This window comes from Globicephala melas, chromosome 20 (genome assembly GCF_963455315.2).
Source record: "Globicephala melas chromosome 20, mGloMel1.2, whole genome shotgun sequence".
Taxonomy (NCBI): Eukaryota; Metazoa; Chordata; class Mammalia; order Artiodactyla; family Delphinidae; genus Globicephala; species Globicephala melas.
This window is the reverse complement of record NC_083333.1, coordinates 8,480,597-8,496,718: the sequence shown is the minus strand read 5'-3', so window position 1 is coordinate 8,496,718 and position 16,122 is coordinate 8,480,597. Positions and strand designations below refer to the sequence as shown.

Here is a 16,122-nt window from a genome sequence, read left to right as displayed (position 1 = left end):
TCCCCAAACCAGGCAGAGGCAGGAAGGAGTTAGGGGACTAATCATGGAAATACACATGTGCAAGCAATCAGGTTCATTTCTCTCCAGAATCTCTTCCGGAAGGGAAGGGAAGAGAGCAAAGGGGGAAAATCTCAGACAAGAAAAGGGGCATCTTGAAACCTGTGTCAGAGGGCACTGCGGTATTAAGAGGACCTCGAGGTAAGAAGCAATGGGCACATTTAGCCGGGAGAGTCAGTGAGTTCATTCATTCATTCAGCAAATATTTACTGAGCGCTCCTATTGTAGGCAATGATGTGAAAAATGCAAAGTCCCTGCTCTCAGACATCTCATCTTCTAGGGGAGGGAATGGCCAATAAATTATTTATTATCGAAGCTAGATGATATCAGTTAATGATAAGTGCCGTGGAGGAAATGAGTCAGAGTAAAGTAAAAACGGCTGGAGTGAGTTGTTTAGGTTGGATGGTCAGAGTCCTTTTGGAGGAGATGACATTTGAGTTGACAGCCCGATGTTGAGGAAGCACAGTCAATAAAGTCACTGTAAAGAGCATGTATAAAGGGCCTGGGGTAGAAGCAAGCTTGGCATGTTCTAGAAACCGAGAGAAGGCCTTTGCAACAGAAGTACAGTGATCACAGTGAGTGAGGGGAGAAGTGTTAAGAGACAGGCTCACAGAACCAGGCAGGGGAAGTAGACCCAGCTTCAGAGTTGAGATTTAATTTAAAGTGTCTTGGAGGGACTTCCCTGGTGGCCCAGTGGTTAAGACTCCACGCTTCCAATGCAGAGGGCGCTGTTCAATCCCTGGTCAGGGAACAAAGATCCCACATGCCATGCGGCCAAATAAAATAAAATAAAATAAAGCCATTAAAAAAAAAAAATTTAGGGTTTCCCTGGTGGCGCAGTGGTTGAGAGTCTGCCTGCCAATGCAGGGGACACGGGTTCGTGCCCCGGTCCGGGAGGATCCCACATGCCGCGGAGCGGCTGGGCCCGTGAGCCATGGCCACTGAGCCTGCGCGTCCAGAGCCTGTGCTCCGCAACGGGAGAGGCCACCACAGTGGGAGGCCCACGTACAACAAAAAAAAAAAAAAAAAAAAAAATTTAAAGTAAAGAGGCCACCACAGTGGGAGGCCCACGTACAACAAAAAAAAAAAAAAAAAAAAAATTTAAAGTAAAGTGTAACGGAGGGCTTCCCTGGCGGCGCAGTGGTTAAGAATCCACCTGCCAATGCAGGGAACACGGGTTCGAGCCCTGGTCCGGGAAGATCCCACATGTCGCGAAGCAACTAAGGCCATGCACCACAACTACTGAGCCTGTGCTCTAGAGCCCGCGAGCCACAACTACTGAGCCCGCGTGCCACAACTACTGAAGCCCGCGTGCCTAGAGCCCGTGCTCCGCAACAAGAGAAGCCACCGCAATGAGAAGCCCGCATGCTGCAATGAAGAGTAGCCCCCGCTCGCCGCAACTAGAGAAAGCCTGTGCACAGCAACGAAGACCCAACGCAGCCAAAAACAAATAAATTAAATAAATAAATTTTTAAAAAGTAATCAGGGTCTTTTCTTAAAAAAAAAACAAAACCAAAAAAAAAAGTGTAATGGGAAGCCTACGGAGTAGACAGACTTAATTTTATTTGAATTTTTAAAACTACGCTGTGGCCGTCATCAGGAGAATGGGTAAGGGGGGACAAGAAGCGAGGAGACCAAATAGGAGATTAAAATAATGGCTCAAAAGGAATCTAATAAACTCATTTATGCCTCAAATTCTGTTCCTTAGCTCCTCAGACTCGCAGTGAAGTTAGAAATGGGAAGCTGGTTAAAGGGAGATGTTTGTTCTTTAAAGCAACGACAGCCAACCGGGTCAAACATGAGACAAGAGAGGGCGAGTACCAGGCCCTTCCACAGAGGGCAGGACCCAGCCACCTCCTAAGAAGAGAACAAGCAGCCATCTGTTCTGGGGCCTGGGAGCAGACTAGCTCCTGCCTTGTGCCCCTTCCAGCCCTGGGACTCTGGGACTCCAAGACCAGGACTCCTGGACACTCCTGAGGCTCGGACGCCCTCATCCAGGCAGCTTGCAGGGCTGTCACTGGCTCTCCCATGTGAGAACCTCAGGATCATCCCTGACACCAGCCTTCAAACCCTAAGGACAAAGCAATCAATGGCTGCTAACATCACAAAGGCAGACTACTGGACAACCTCCACGGGCATGGTCTTACCAAAAAAAAAAAAAAAATCCAACCCAAATCTGATGGAGCTTCTAAAACTAAATACCGACTTACAGTTACATAGGGGGCAGCAGAACATGTGAAATGACACTCAGAGACTCCATCCACAAAATTCTGACTCTGGGACTCTCCCCAAGACAAGCAACACAGTTTCTTCAATAAAGAAATCGTAAGGGGAGAAAAAAGAGTTGGAGGAGAAAACTTATAATGAGACATATCACCAATCACACTGGATTTTGTGAATCCTGGCCCAAAAAAACTTTTGAAAAACTTTTAGGAGGCGATTAGGGAAATCTGAACACCAATTGAATGTGATATTAAGAAATTATTGTTAACTAAGGGGGTCTGATCATTGCTAATTTCTTAGAAGAATTCTTATCTTTAAGATGCATGAAATATTTAAGAATGAAATGATATAATGTCTGGGATTTCTTCAAAATAATCTTGTGGGGGAGTGGATTGGTAAATAAATGAAACAAGATTGGCCATGAGTGGATAAGGGTTGAAACTGGGTATCATATTACACTATTCTCTCCGCTTTGCAGCACACTTGAGAATTTCCACAATAAAGGGTTTTTTTTAAGCTAGGGATGAGCTTTTTCTAATACCGTACACAGGAATAACCCACTAGACATCCTACCGACAATGGAGAGTCCAGGCTCATTAGAGTCACTGTTCTGCCTCCCCACAGCCTGCCATTCGTGATTTGCTGAACGATGAGTGAATTTATATTTTCCTCCTCATAAATCCTATGGTGGGAGTTGTCCCAAAATAACTACCCCCTGTAAAATGTGGATTTCTCTTTCATTTATGCTAATTGACCTCTCTCCAGTTCAGAATGTCATACCCGCAGCCAACGGACTCTACCCGTACATTTCAGAAGGTACAAAATTTGACTGTGTTCCTCTACCTCAGTCTTTCCAGCTAAAGATCCCCGTTTCCACCTCAGAGGGCACCACTCCCTCACCATCTACTTCTATTATTATTGAAGGGATGTTCTGGATTTACCCTGCTCTGCCACATCTATATGCTCTGAAAATCAGAGCGATTTTTTTTTAACATTTATTTATTTATGGCTGCGTTGGGTCTTCGTTGCAGTGCGCGGGCTTCTCATTGCTGTGGCTTCTCTTGTTGCGGAGCACGGGCTCTAGGCACACAGGCTTCAGGAGTTGCGGCACGCGGGCTCAGTAGTTGTGGCTTGTGGGCTCTAGAGTGCAGGCTCAGTAGTTGTGGCACACGGGCTCAGTTGCTCTGCGGCATGTGGGTTCTTCCCGGACCAGGGATCAAACCGTGTCCCCCGCATTGGCAGGAGGATTCCTAACCACTGCGCCACCAGGGAAGCCCCCAGAGCGCCTTAAAGGAGCTCTCCGTTACAGGGCTTTCCAAACTACCGTCTCCAAGCAAGGCTTCATTCAGGTGCCTCCTTGGACCCATGCTCAAATTCAGTCCCCTCTCAAACACAACATTGTTTCTGTAGGATCGCAGGTGATGGAATCCCTGGAAGATGGTGGGAAAGAAGCAGAGGCTCCAGGTGGTCCCACAACTCCCAGAGAGTCGTCAGGTCAAGGCTGATGAGCCCTACCCACATTTCTCCAGGAGGCAAACTGAGGCTGGAGCTTTGGGTACAGTTCTCAGGACCTACCAAGAGTGCCTGGGAGTCTCCTGCTTCTGAGCCCCTATGGGCTACCTGTATCGTTACCATTCTCCCTGGCACACCTACCTGTCCCCCATATACACTATCTCCAAGTGGCCTGCGGAGGACAGGAAGGTGACAAGGACCACTGGGCCATTACTGCAAGACACACGGTACTTTACATCCCTTATGGTCAACAGCCACAAGCGTTATCTGCACAAGCCTGTCAGTTGAGGTGCTGGGAAGATCGATGGGTGAATCAAGCCTTCTGGGAAGGATGAGGAGGGCACCTGAATCTGACCTGACCCTGTGATGAGAGGGGGAAGGAAGGAGGAACTCGGCAAATGTATCACTCATCATGGAGTTTAGGAAGTGCTTAAGAGGGGCTGGCAGCTGCAGCCTGCTCCAGGCGCCCCCATGGCCGGTGCCTGCAGAGCAAGGGTCAATCACGTACAGGGCACGAATTTCAGATGCTTATAGACAAATGAACTCCAGAAAACAAACAGCAAGGGAAGCAAAGGTCATTTAGCACAAACGTGAAAGCAAGCCCTCTCTCTCCTTGGTAGGGTAAATCCATGGCCAAAGCCATCAGGATGGCAGGAGCAACAGAAGAATAGGACAAAGGCGGAGGTGAGGAGGGTCACCGCTGTGTGCCTGCGTTGCAGGGAAGAGCACAGTGCATCCAGGAGGAAAGACAAGTACCCTGAGCCTGGGACATCCTCACCCCTGCCAATCCCTTCCTGCCCGCTGTCCACGTCCTTCTCCGGTGCCTCACTGCAGCCCCCCACCCCCGGACTATCTCTGCCCAGGCCCACACCTGCCTGGCTGCCTCCTCGGCCCATGTATGGCTGGTCTGGACTACTGGTGGGGCTGTCATCACCAAACATCTTACCTTCGTTTCTGGGACATGGGCCCAGAGAGAGGAGAATGGGAGCAGTTCCAATCAAACCTCTTCCTCCCCATGCAGCACTTCCTACCTTTCAGATGCATGTTTACCCACGTTATCTCCCTTGAGCCTTGCACGCCCTTTGTGTAGATGCAGGAACTGAGTCTCAAAGAGGTGAAATCTATCACATCACAGTCAACGGGAGGAGCCAGGACTAGAGCTTCTAGCCCTCTGTGCAGGGCTTTTGCCACGCTCCCGCATTCTACACTCAGAGACAGGAGTGTTCTGATGCATCTGCCTTTCTAGGGAGCACATCTCCCTTCTCGTCCCGCAAAACAGGTCCAGGTTGTCTCAGAACAGCCATCCCATAGCCTTCTGACTTCAGAGGGCTGGATTGTTCATCCGCCCTGTACAGCTAAATGCCAAAGGGCACGGAATAGATGAGAATCAAAGTCTACGGGAGAATGGGGCCCAGACCTGGAGCCCTGAGCTCCGGAGTCCTGCTGGCAGCTTCTCCTGCTAGACAAGTGTGCCCTGAGCATCAGTCATTCCTAGATCACCTGCAGAATTTCTGCCATATTCTATACCATTCGTACTATTACCACTGTTTCTACTAAACAGGTTCATTCTTGTGACTTGATACTTCTAATTTAAAGTGATACTTTGTATCACCACTGCAAGAGGGAAAATTAGTACCACTGGCCAAAACCAGGAGAGAATCCTAAAAATAAACAGTACAAAAACAACTTAAGTTATAGGCAGGCACTGTTCCCCAATTTAAAGACCCTGAGCCAGAGGTCTGTTCTCTTTGCTATAAAAGGGAGATTAGCAAGTGTTAAAGAGGTGTTAAAGCCAGACTAGCACCAATCTAAAACTTTCCCCTTGAAGCAATTACAAGGATTAGCAGAGAACGGAAAAGGGAAGAACTTTCTCACTAGGTGACTCAATATTACTTCATGCTTAACCACCTTCAGTTACTTCACTGAAGATTCATCCTGCACTGTGGGAAACATCAAATTAGACTAGGTTATAGGAAGTGGGACAGGAGGGATGAGAGACAACCAAACCATAAGCGGCAACCCATGCCAGCTTCTCCAAGTGCTCCAGTTAGTTCATTGCCCGTCACCTCCCCCAGGCACATCCAGCTTCTGGGCAAGCCCAGGGGCCACCAGTCACCACCCAGGCATCTATGGCTCCACTGCCCTTGTCTTAGCCCTTGTCCAACGCAGGACGCAGCACTAACTCCGAACTCCTCTGGAAATTAGGATGCAGCAGGGCCACCAGCAGTTACCCCAAATCCCCACAGCATCTCTGTGGACATTCAACTCTAATGACCCCTGGTTGCTGGGAAGCTTTGGGCTCATATACCCTAGCAGAGGAGGGAGGCTATGCCAGCCTGGGTGGGCAGCTCCCTGGGGTCTCGTGGACATCACATCTGTAGCTAGGGGCTGCAGCCCCGGAAGCAACCCCAAAAGCTCCTTTGCCCATCCCAAACCCCGCATCTCTCACCCCATAGGTCCTCCAGCCTATCTCTGAAATCGCCTGAGAGAACGATTTTCAACACCCAGGATCAAACAATTAAGAGAGTAAACCCAAGAAAGGTGAAGAGTCAAAGACAGAAAAACCCAAAGACAGAGGGACACGGAGGCAGGGGTGGAGGTGGTAAGCAACCGCCAAACTTGCTCCTCGCCTGCCGGCACCTTGCGCAAAGCTAGCAGATCCCGACCTGGCCGGCACCTCGCGGGCTCAGCCAAGTTGCAGAGAAGCAAATGGCATCCCCAGCGTACTGGGCCATTCGGGCCTGAGCCAGGGACGGTCGCCCGGGTCGGATCAATACTACTCGCGCTGCAGGCTTTGGGAAGGGCGCCGCGATAGGCAAATTCGGGGAGTGGGAGTGAAGGACTTGGTGACCCTCTGTTGGGGATGAAGTCCGAAGGGTTCTCCCAGCCGCCCTCCGACCCAGCCAATGCCCTGCCTGGGCTTTCCCATAACAGCCAGTGTTGGCGGCTAAGCTCCGAACTCGCTCCCCAGACAGCGACCGGAGTAGAGGCTTTTCCCCATCCAGCTCGAAGCCAAACGCCCTCTTGGAAAAGTCCACCCCAAAGAAAACGGGAATTTAGCCCGAAAGCAGCGGGAAGGGGGAGGTGGCGCTGCCAGGCTTTACCTTTTCTCTTTACTCTGTTTTCGGGATTTGTGCAGGAGTCCGATGAGCACCACGGCGGCGCGGATCCCCGCCTTTCGGCAATGCATCCTCCCCGCGGGCTGGGACATGGCGAGGCCGCCGGCGGTGCCCGGCCGCGCCCTCGCCCGCCCGCCGCGCGCCCCCGCCAGCCCCGCTCCGCGCGCTCCGCGCCGCCCGCTCCCGGCCCCTGCGCCCGCGCCCGGGTCCCCGGCTGCTCGCCTCGCATGGGCCCCGCCCCGCCTAGGTGCGCCCAGGGGGTCAGGTGACTGGGTGCTCACTTCCCGGCGACCTTCAGTGTCTCCTCGGGGCCCGCCGGGCGGCCGGTGCCCGCTCCCCCAGCGCGGGCATTTCCAAGGCTCGCTAGGGGCGCGGCCCGGACGGGTGGCTCCGTGGCTGTAGCTCCGACGCGCCGCCCGCGCCCCGGACCCCGCCCCGGACCCGCCTCTCGGGCCCCGGCCCGGGGCGCCCCGGCTGAGGGCGGTTCAAGCGGGCCGGCCGCCACCGAAGGAAGACGGCCGGCTCGCGCTCAGCGCTCCCGGGGCTCGGCGCCCGCGTTCGCCCTCTGCCCCGCGCCCCGGCTCCTTCCCGTCCCGCCGGGCGGCCAGGCCCCAGGGCTCCCTCGCCTCTCCTTGGTCCCCTCCTCAGCGCTCCGTGTCTCCCGCCCCCGCTGGCCGGGCCCCGGGCTCCCTCCCCAGGCGAAGGCGGCTGACGCGCTTTCCCAGCCCGGCCCGCCGAGATACTTCTCCGATGCTGTCACTGTCTTTAAAACAGAGGGAGAAAAAACATGCACCGAGAGGAAACGCGCGTCCTCAGTCCAAGCGAAACTGCCTTCGCGCGCGGGCACCGCCTCAGGCCTCCTCTGCCCGGGGCCAGGCTGCCGGGCGGTTAGAAGGGCATCCCGCGTCCAGCGCGCGGCGCCCGCCCTCCCGGGCCAGGGATCCCTGGCGTTTTGACTCGGCCGGATGCTACCTCTCACCTTTCCCCAAATCCCGGAAAGGACTGTCATGCGGGGGTAGAGGGATCTACTACAGAGTCCGCATCCATGTGGGCTGGGGTCAGTCCCCCGGTTAACATTTGTTTTCCCGGCCCTGGGAGTTTGACAAAACATAGGGTCAATGATAGATTTCCTGGCTGCTACACCTGCACCTCGCGTCCCAGGTTGCCAGGGAGACGCAGGTGGGGGGGAGGGGGACCCTACTCCACGGCAGCCGGGGCCCCAGCGCGGGCAGCCTCACACACCCAAACGTGCATTCTTCCCCTCCTCCTGCACACCGCGTGCACGCTTCTCCTTCACTTCAGAAGCCAGTTGGTGGGGAAAGGGCCCTGGCCCGGTCTCTACTACGGGCGTGGGATGCTCCTAAGCCCCACTCAGTCCCTTCCATATGCTGCCAAGAAGCCTAGCACCCTCTCACCACCCTCACCTCCCCCCACCCGCTGCTTAACTACTGGCTTTGCTTCTCCTTCCATCCCCCTAGGGAAGGGAATCGGCAGAGGACTGGAGGGAATTAAAACTAGCCAATTAGTCCATCTTTGGTAACAGCCCTGTTGGGGCCAAAGAGGTCCCTGAGGCAATTTGCCTTGTTTTTTATACAGTCTGCAGTTCAAGCAAGCAGAGAAAATCCAGACAGGGAAGGGGACCTTGCTGGAGAGGGGACGGGGGCTGCGAATGAATTCAAGGGCCTGAGACCTCAACCCCGCCTCTCCAGTGGGCACAGCTTCTTGCGGGCACTGGCATTGGGGGGAGGGCAGGGAGCGCCAGAGTGGTGCCAAAATGTGCCTGGTTTATTTATGAAGCATCTATTAGCAATGGCCTCAGCCCCCCTGAGCCTGCCTGGGTGGTGGGAGATCACAGATATAGCCATGGACGGCTATCTACAGCCGGAGAGGAGTGTCCCAGGCCCCACCCCTGGGACTGCAGCTACCCTGGCTTCAAGGACTACACCAGTAAGTGACCTGAGAATCAGTCTGGAAAAAGAATGGGGAAATGAGTATGTCCTCAGTGGGTAAGAGGGCAGCGCGGCAGCACATACAGCCCAGGGCTCCTCCAGCCTTTGCCATACACAGAACCTCTCCATGGCCAGGAGGGTGCTGGAGGCACTGGCTGTAGGTCTAGGCCAGCATGGGGTGTATTTTATCCACACACAGGTAGAGTACACCTCGGTGCAAGACCTGAATCCCTCCCAGGTGGGTGGACGTGGATGGCTCCCACCTATGCCCCACTGCCTGGGAGGTATTTTAGATCAAGTTCATCAGTGAGAAACAGGGCATTGGGATGAAAGTGAAAAATCTTTCCACCAAGCGGGTAACTTTATTCATTGTTATTCTGGGCTTCCAGGCCCTCTCAACTCACCTACAACCACAATGTTTCCAGCCCCAGTGTGGCTGAAAATATAAGGTTGTCCCCCCAAGACCGTAACCTGATCTGATTCCTAGCGCCCTAAAAGGTAGACATTTTCTGGGGGTGGGAGAGCCATTCCTTCTGCCCACACCCCACACAGGAAACACCAAAGCATAAGGACACCCATCAGTGGCAGAGAATGTAATGGCCATCTGCTAGATGTGGCCATTCCACCAACATTCATGAAACAATTAGGATGCATCCAGCTTTGTGCAAGAAACTAGGGTAAGAGAAATGTAAGAGACCATCCTTGCTCAAAACAAGCAGGGCTGACACACATGAAACCACAAAACCATCCCATTCCTGGCTTATCCAGTTTATCCAATGTGACCCAGCCACTGTTCCCCCAAGTTAGGCCATTTGCATACCACCTTCACAATGTCTTAATACCATACTACTCAGTTATTTACTTATTAACTTTGCTTTAATTAAATCCACTCACTTCTTAACTAATTTTAAAAGAAAACATTATTACCACCCTAAAATCTATTATTGCTTATCATTCATCCCATACAAACATACACAAATTTATTAAATTCTAGCTCAATTCTGTTGCCTGGCGAAGGCTCGGCACCTGAAGCACCTTCGTTAAAAGAGAAAAATAGACAAGCATTAGTTTTTAGCTACACACTTGCACCAAATGAAGACGCTGTCCTTGAAAAAATTACCAAGTTTGAAAGAGAACCCAAAAGGGAACAATTTTTCAGGTAAGTGACTCAAAGGTCTTCTAGGGCCACATCCGTGGGGTACTTTGGGGTGGACGGAGAAGACTGGACACTTCCAGACCGCAGGGAGTGAGGTCAGTGAGGACCACAGTGGTCAGAGAAGGGGTCTTCTCCCGGATCCCAGGCCACTGAGCAGCAGTTTATCCTCGGCGGTGTCCCAGCTCACAGGACCTCCAAGGTCTGTCCCAGCCCTCCCCCCTCCCCAGCACACAGTCCCTGAGAACAAAGTGCTGGGCAGCTGCCAGCCTGGGTCTCTGTCCCAATCCGGGGAAACCCGAAGGCTGAGGGGGCCTGGGTAGGAGCCGGGTGGGGAAGGGGACAGGGCAGTTAATCATGAACAGAGGGCAGACAGCTGCACAGCCCATTCCTAAGGGGCCAGTGGGGTGAAGCAGACAGACACGCATGCTTGGTCCTGAAGAAAAGGGCCTTCTGTGCCTGGGAAGCCGCTCCAGGAGACACATCCGCGTGAAAGCGGGAATCAGCCCCACTGCCAGCGCCCAGGTCTGAGAGCAAGCGCTCCTCCCCACCCCCCACCCCACCTCCACTACCAGTGCCTCCACTGCTCCCCAAAAGGATTGCAACCCTCCTTGGCTAGGATCACGGGTAGATGTGAGGCAAGAGGGACTGTGGAGCTATGGGGTAGGGCCTCTTACGAAAAGCAGCTATTTTCAGATATCTTGCTTCTCCCCTTCTACAGGGGACAGTGTGCCCAGCCTTCCCATGGATCACACAACCTTTGGAGCAATTCAAGAGTTATACACCTTTAGACCTGCTTAGGACAGGCCAGCATCCCCACTCTCTTATGCCTTTGGGGGTACACACCAGCTCCAGCTCCGAGAGAAATCACTCAGAAGCCCCCCTCATGTCTCTCTGCGGAGCACTCGCACCTGTGCTTGCAAGGAGCCAGACTGACATTCATTCTTGGCAGGTACGTCAGCACCCCCTGCTGGACCACGTTACAGTTGCATCTCTGGGATACCACCATATGAGGAAAAGGAGAAAGAGGAAGGGAGAGAGGGAAAGGGGGGGGGAGGGAAAGATTGGGAAGGTCATTTGAAGTGGAGAAGCAGTTTCTATTTTGAAAAGAGAGAGAGACGCAGGAGGGATCTTTGCCACACGTTGACTCTCCACCCAGCTCCTAACCTCCCCTCTCAGAGCCCACGACCAGCCCCCAAAGGGGTCCCTCCCACCACAACAGGCTCCTTTGGGGATAGCAGCAGACCACGCCCAGGCTGGGCATGGAAGCCAAACTTGGGAACCACAGCTCAGCCTACTTCCCCGGAGCCACACATGTCATACTGAACAGAGGATCTGCCAAGAAACTGGCTCAGATTTGGGAAAGGGATCTCGGTGACTTGTGTGGCATTTCCGAGCTCCAGGGAGAGGAAACCATGCCTGAGGAAACCCACAGATTCCACTCAGTGGCAGGCATCCATCCTTTGGGCTAAACATCATCTAGTACCCAGAGCCTGCAATGCATGATGATAACCAGAACTTTGCTGCTTTCCTGTTCAGGAATTACACGAAAAGGGGGTAGGAGGAGGAAGAAAGGAGTTCCTCACCTATTTCTGGGGCTACTGAAGGTATTTAAAATATTTCTTTTTGGTTTACTTATGGAATTTCGAATCCATGAATCTAAACGGCATGGCTACAATTTTTCCCACAGTAGAAACATTCAAAAGGATTCTTCCATGTGTGAAATTTCTGATGAGCAGGAAGCAGATTTTGCATGGAGGCTGCCAGGGGTCACTCCAGGGAATCGGGAGCAGATGGGGCCAAGGGTGGGTGTCCTGCAGCACAGGCATCTCATGCTCAGGGTCCCCAGTCGTTCCCCACCTCACTGATTAGCTGTTGCTACCCGTGGAGCCACTTCCAACTCTAGGCTTTCTGGGGCTGAGTGGAAAAGTGGGGAGGAAAGCTGTCTTTCCATAATATTAGCAACATTGCTTAGCAACATCTTTCAAAGCAAGAACCAGCAGACTCTCCAAAAACCTATTCTGTTTGGCTCTACAAAGAACAGAGTGGTTTCTTACATGTGCATTATTTATATACTAGTCTATATACCCAGTAACACCTTCTGTGCTGGCTTCCTCAGGAAGAGGACGTATTACAGCGAAGTGAGATTTCCAGACAACAGAGTTTGGAGCAGCAAAACTTTTCTTTGCTTGCTTGCTTTTATTGTGATGACCTTGGCTAGAAATTTCTCTCAAATGTCTTACAGATTTTTTGTCCACTTCAAATATAGGTTTCATGGAAACTTTTCTTGGTGACTCAGAGCCATTATTATCAATACCACCTACTGTACTCAAGCTAAAACGCAGTTATGAAGAACCGGTCACTGAGGTGAGGACCCATCTGTCTCTATATTTAATGACCTCGATCAGCTGTGATGCGAAGATACTACAGCGAGGGAATAAAAACTTAAAGACCCCGCAGTCAGACGAACTTGGGCTAGAATCCCATCCTCAGACTTTACTATCTGTGTGGCCGTGGGCTAGAAATTTCATCTCTCTGAGCCCTGGTTTGGTCATCTGTAAACTGGGCACAACAACAGTGCCATCCTCCTAGCGTTCTTGCAAGGCTTCGATGAGCATGCACGGTCCGCACAAAGACTTGTATGAAAATGGTCGTAGTAGCTTTATTCAACATAGACGGTCCATCCGCAAACTGTGGTCTATCCACCCCACGGAAGACCACTCAGCAATAAAAAGGAACAAAATACTGACACATGCAACAACATGGCTGAATTTCAAAGCACTATGGAGTGAGAAAAAGCCAGATACAAAAAATACTTACTGTATGATCCCATTTATACAACATTCTAAAACGGACAATCTAAGGTACAAAAAATTAGAACAGTGGTTGCCTCTGGAGGTGGGGGATTTTCTGGAGAGACGGAAATGTTCTCTATTAGGACAGGATGGTGGGATCCATTTGTCCAAAATGTATAATTAAGATTTGTGCATTTCAACGTATGTAAATTCCCCCTCAAAACACAAATTAATAATAATAGAGGGAGGATGTGGAGTGGGTAGAGGTATAGATGAAACAAGAGTGGCAGAGGGGGCTTCCCTGGTGGCGCAGTGGTTGAGAGTCCGCCTGCCGATGCAGGGGACGCGGGTTCGTGCCCCAGTCCGGGAAGATCCCACATGCTGCAGAGCGGCTGGGCCCGTGAGCCATGGTCGCTGGGCCTGCGCGTCCGGAGCCTGTGCTCCGCAACGGGAAAGGCCACAACCGTGAGAGGCCCGCATACCACAAAAAAAAAAAAAAAAAAAAAAAGGCAGAATGTTGATAACTGGGGGGGGGGGGGGTGTTCAGGTGTTCATTATACTATTCCATTTACTTTGTATATGCTTGATATTTTCCACAATATAAAATAAAAAGAGGAAATTTCCTGGCGGTCTAGTGGTTAGGACTCAGCGCTTTCACTGCCATGGGCCAGGGGTTCAACCCCTCGTTGGGGAACTAAGATCCGACAAGCAGCACAGCGTGACCAAAACAAGTAAAAAGAACATGTTCATAGTGGGGGGAAGAAAGGTTAACAGTGTTTATCTATGGAATTATGATGATTTTTATTGTTGTCTTTGTGCTTTTCTTCTATCTACAAATTTATAAGGACTACCTATTAGTTTTGTAAATAAGTAACAAGATGGATGTTATCATTAATTAAAGGAGGATGCACGCAAAAACACCTCGCAGGTACTCTTTAGGTGGCCTTTCTCACTGTGCTGTTTTAAGTCCTTGCTCACAGTGACTGGTCCCTGGGAAACCAAATACAGGTGTACCTGGGAGATATTGCAGGTTCGGTTCCAGACCACCGCAATAAACCAAAAATCACAAGAAAGCGATTCACGTGAACTTTTTGGTTTTCCAGTGCATATATAAGTTATGTTTACACTATACTGTAGTCTCCTAAGTGTGCAATAGCATTATGTCTAAAAACACAACGCACATACTTTAATTTTAAAACACTTTATTGCTAAAAAATGCTAGCCATCGTCTGATAACACAGGGTTGCCACAAACTTTCAATTTGTAAAACAAAACAAAACAAAACAAAAACAACACGCAATATCTGAGAAACGCAAGAAAGCAAAGTGCAGTAAAATGAGGTATGCCTGGAACTGAGCTTGACAACAATTAGGCCAAGCATCCTGGGTACCAGCAAGTGGGCGAGTGTTTACCTGCACAGACACACAGATCTTACACGTCCTGAAGACAGTATGATCAGGCCGCCCAAGACGGCTGTTCTCTTGCTCTCTGTCCATCCCCTGCTCGACCAGCCCCTGCTTCATCTACTCCCTACTCATATGACTGACCTTCCTAATCAGTAAATGCCTACAGACTTCCCCTTGGCCCCAACTACTAATTTACAATAGCTTATCAAAGGGGGTGACGGGCGTGCTTCTCTGCTTGTTTCCTTGGTAACTGATGAGGCAACCTGACATCAATTCCCCCTATAACTGGTAACCTCCCTCTCCCCTCCAGTAGTGAAGACCGCTGCCCTGTCCTGCCCTCGTCTGCCTCACACAGTGGGCTGTCACTCCAGGACCTTGCTTCAGACATGTAAGATCCCCTGTCCATTAAACCATCGATGTCTCTCTCGCTGACTCCAGGCTCTTTCTTCCGTCTCAAGGCTGGGCAAGTACACAGCTTGCAGGCCTGCAGGGTGCAGCCCAACTGTGTGTGTGTGTGTCTGTGTGTGTGTGTGTGTGTGTGTGTGTGTGTGTGAGATAGGTCGTGGCCCTGTTGACCTGATTCCTAATAAACCCTAATTTTTTTTTCCTGTTATCTGAACTAATCTCCTGCTTCTTCGGGTCCCGGAAGAACTCTGGGTCGGCTGCTCCTTTCTAGAGGGAAGTTGCCCCTATAGGTGGCCATAATCAAACGCTTTCTACCTAACCCTAACTAGAGTTCGCTTCACAACGGACTCTGGACTCTAACTCGTTGATGTGTTCATTGCTCTTTCCCGTGATGACTTTAAGTCCTATTAGCCTTAAAGACAAACACAAAGTTTATCTTCCTTGTCGACACAGATTCCCTGAGCTTCGCCCAGCCAGGAGCCAAGCTTTGAGCCTCCCAGGGAGCAGCTATGAGTCTGCAATTTGCAAGCTTTTCGCCAGGACTGCTTTCTGAGGCCTTTCTGCCCTTTCCTCCAGGAAAAGTTCTTCCGGCTGTCTAGCCTGCAGCACTCCTGTTGTAATCTAAGCTCTTCTGGTGAATAATTCCCTCCATTGTTGGGAAAACCCCATTTAGTTCCCACTATCTTACCCCTCCTCCAAGTCCCAAAGCAGCTTCAGAAACCACCAGCTGCTTCCCTTTCTCCCCAAGGCTCCAAACTCTTTGCTTCCATCCATTTTCTCCCCTGCCCAGCCCCCCTCACTCACAGTCATGAGGCTGCCATGTGTCACAGCTAATAACTAAAGGACCAAAGTTTCCCAATTACTTCCTTCTTCTTAATGCATTAGAGCAGTTTCAAGGTTATTGGGAGCTGGGCTCAGCAGCCAGCTGTGTGTGAACACCATCCATCAAACCTGTCATGCAGAGGACACGTAAGAAGATGCTGTCAGACCGTCTCCAGGCAAGACCAGCAGTGACCTTTGTAAGGGTCCCTTCTTGGAGAATCTGGAGCAGAAACAGTCTCAACCCATCCAGCCCTCGAGGCCGTGGGATGTGTGCGAATTAGTGTAGGAGGGGCAACTAGCAGTGTAATCCCCCAAAATCCAATGGGGAAATTAATCTTGCAAGCTGCTGACCTGTCCAAATGTAGAGTACATCCCTGAGTTACGCTGCACCTAGCCCCTGGTTTGTTTCCTTTGTGGCAATTATTCTAGCTTAGGGAGGGGATTGCGAGGGGGCGGGTGGTACTGATTTGTCTGTTTGCTGGTTTTTTTGGTCTGTTTGCCCCAGTGGACTGTAAACCCCATGAGCTCAGACACAGTACATATCTTAGAGGTCACCATCACCTGCTCCCTCGTCACCCCGTGCCCAGAATGGCACCTGATGCACTCTAACCCTCAATAAATATTGTTGGAAGTGAGGAAGGAGAGGAGGAGAGAAAGAAAGGGAGGGAGGGAATTCCCACT

At 51.3% G+C, this 16,122-nt stretch overlaps 1 protein-coding gene across 7 annotated transcripts in view; it reads right to left on the bottom strand.

The window, feature by feature from the left end:
• Positions 1-16,122, bottom strand: part of RAP1GAP2 (RAP1 GTPase activating protein 2) — a 217,824-nt gene that overhangs the window by 135,893 nt on the left and 65,809 nt on the right. Inside the window, exon 1 of one of the 7 annotated variants that reach the window (XM_030861784.2) lies at positions 6,897-7,047. The exons of the other annotated variants lie outside the window; for them this stretch is intronic. Within the exon in view, the coding sequence (XP_030717644.1) occupies positions 6,897-7,003 (107 nt within the window). The 5' untranslated portion in view covers positions 7,004-7,047. Of the gene's footprint in view, positions 1-6,896; positions 7,048-16,122 lie in introns of those variants that run through there. 7 annotated transcript variants of the gene reach the window in all.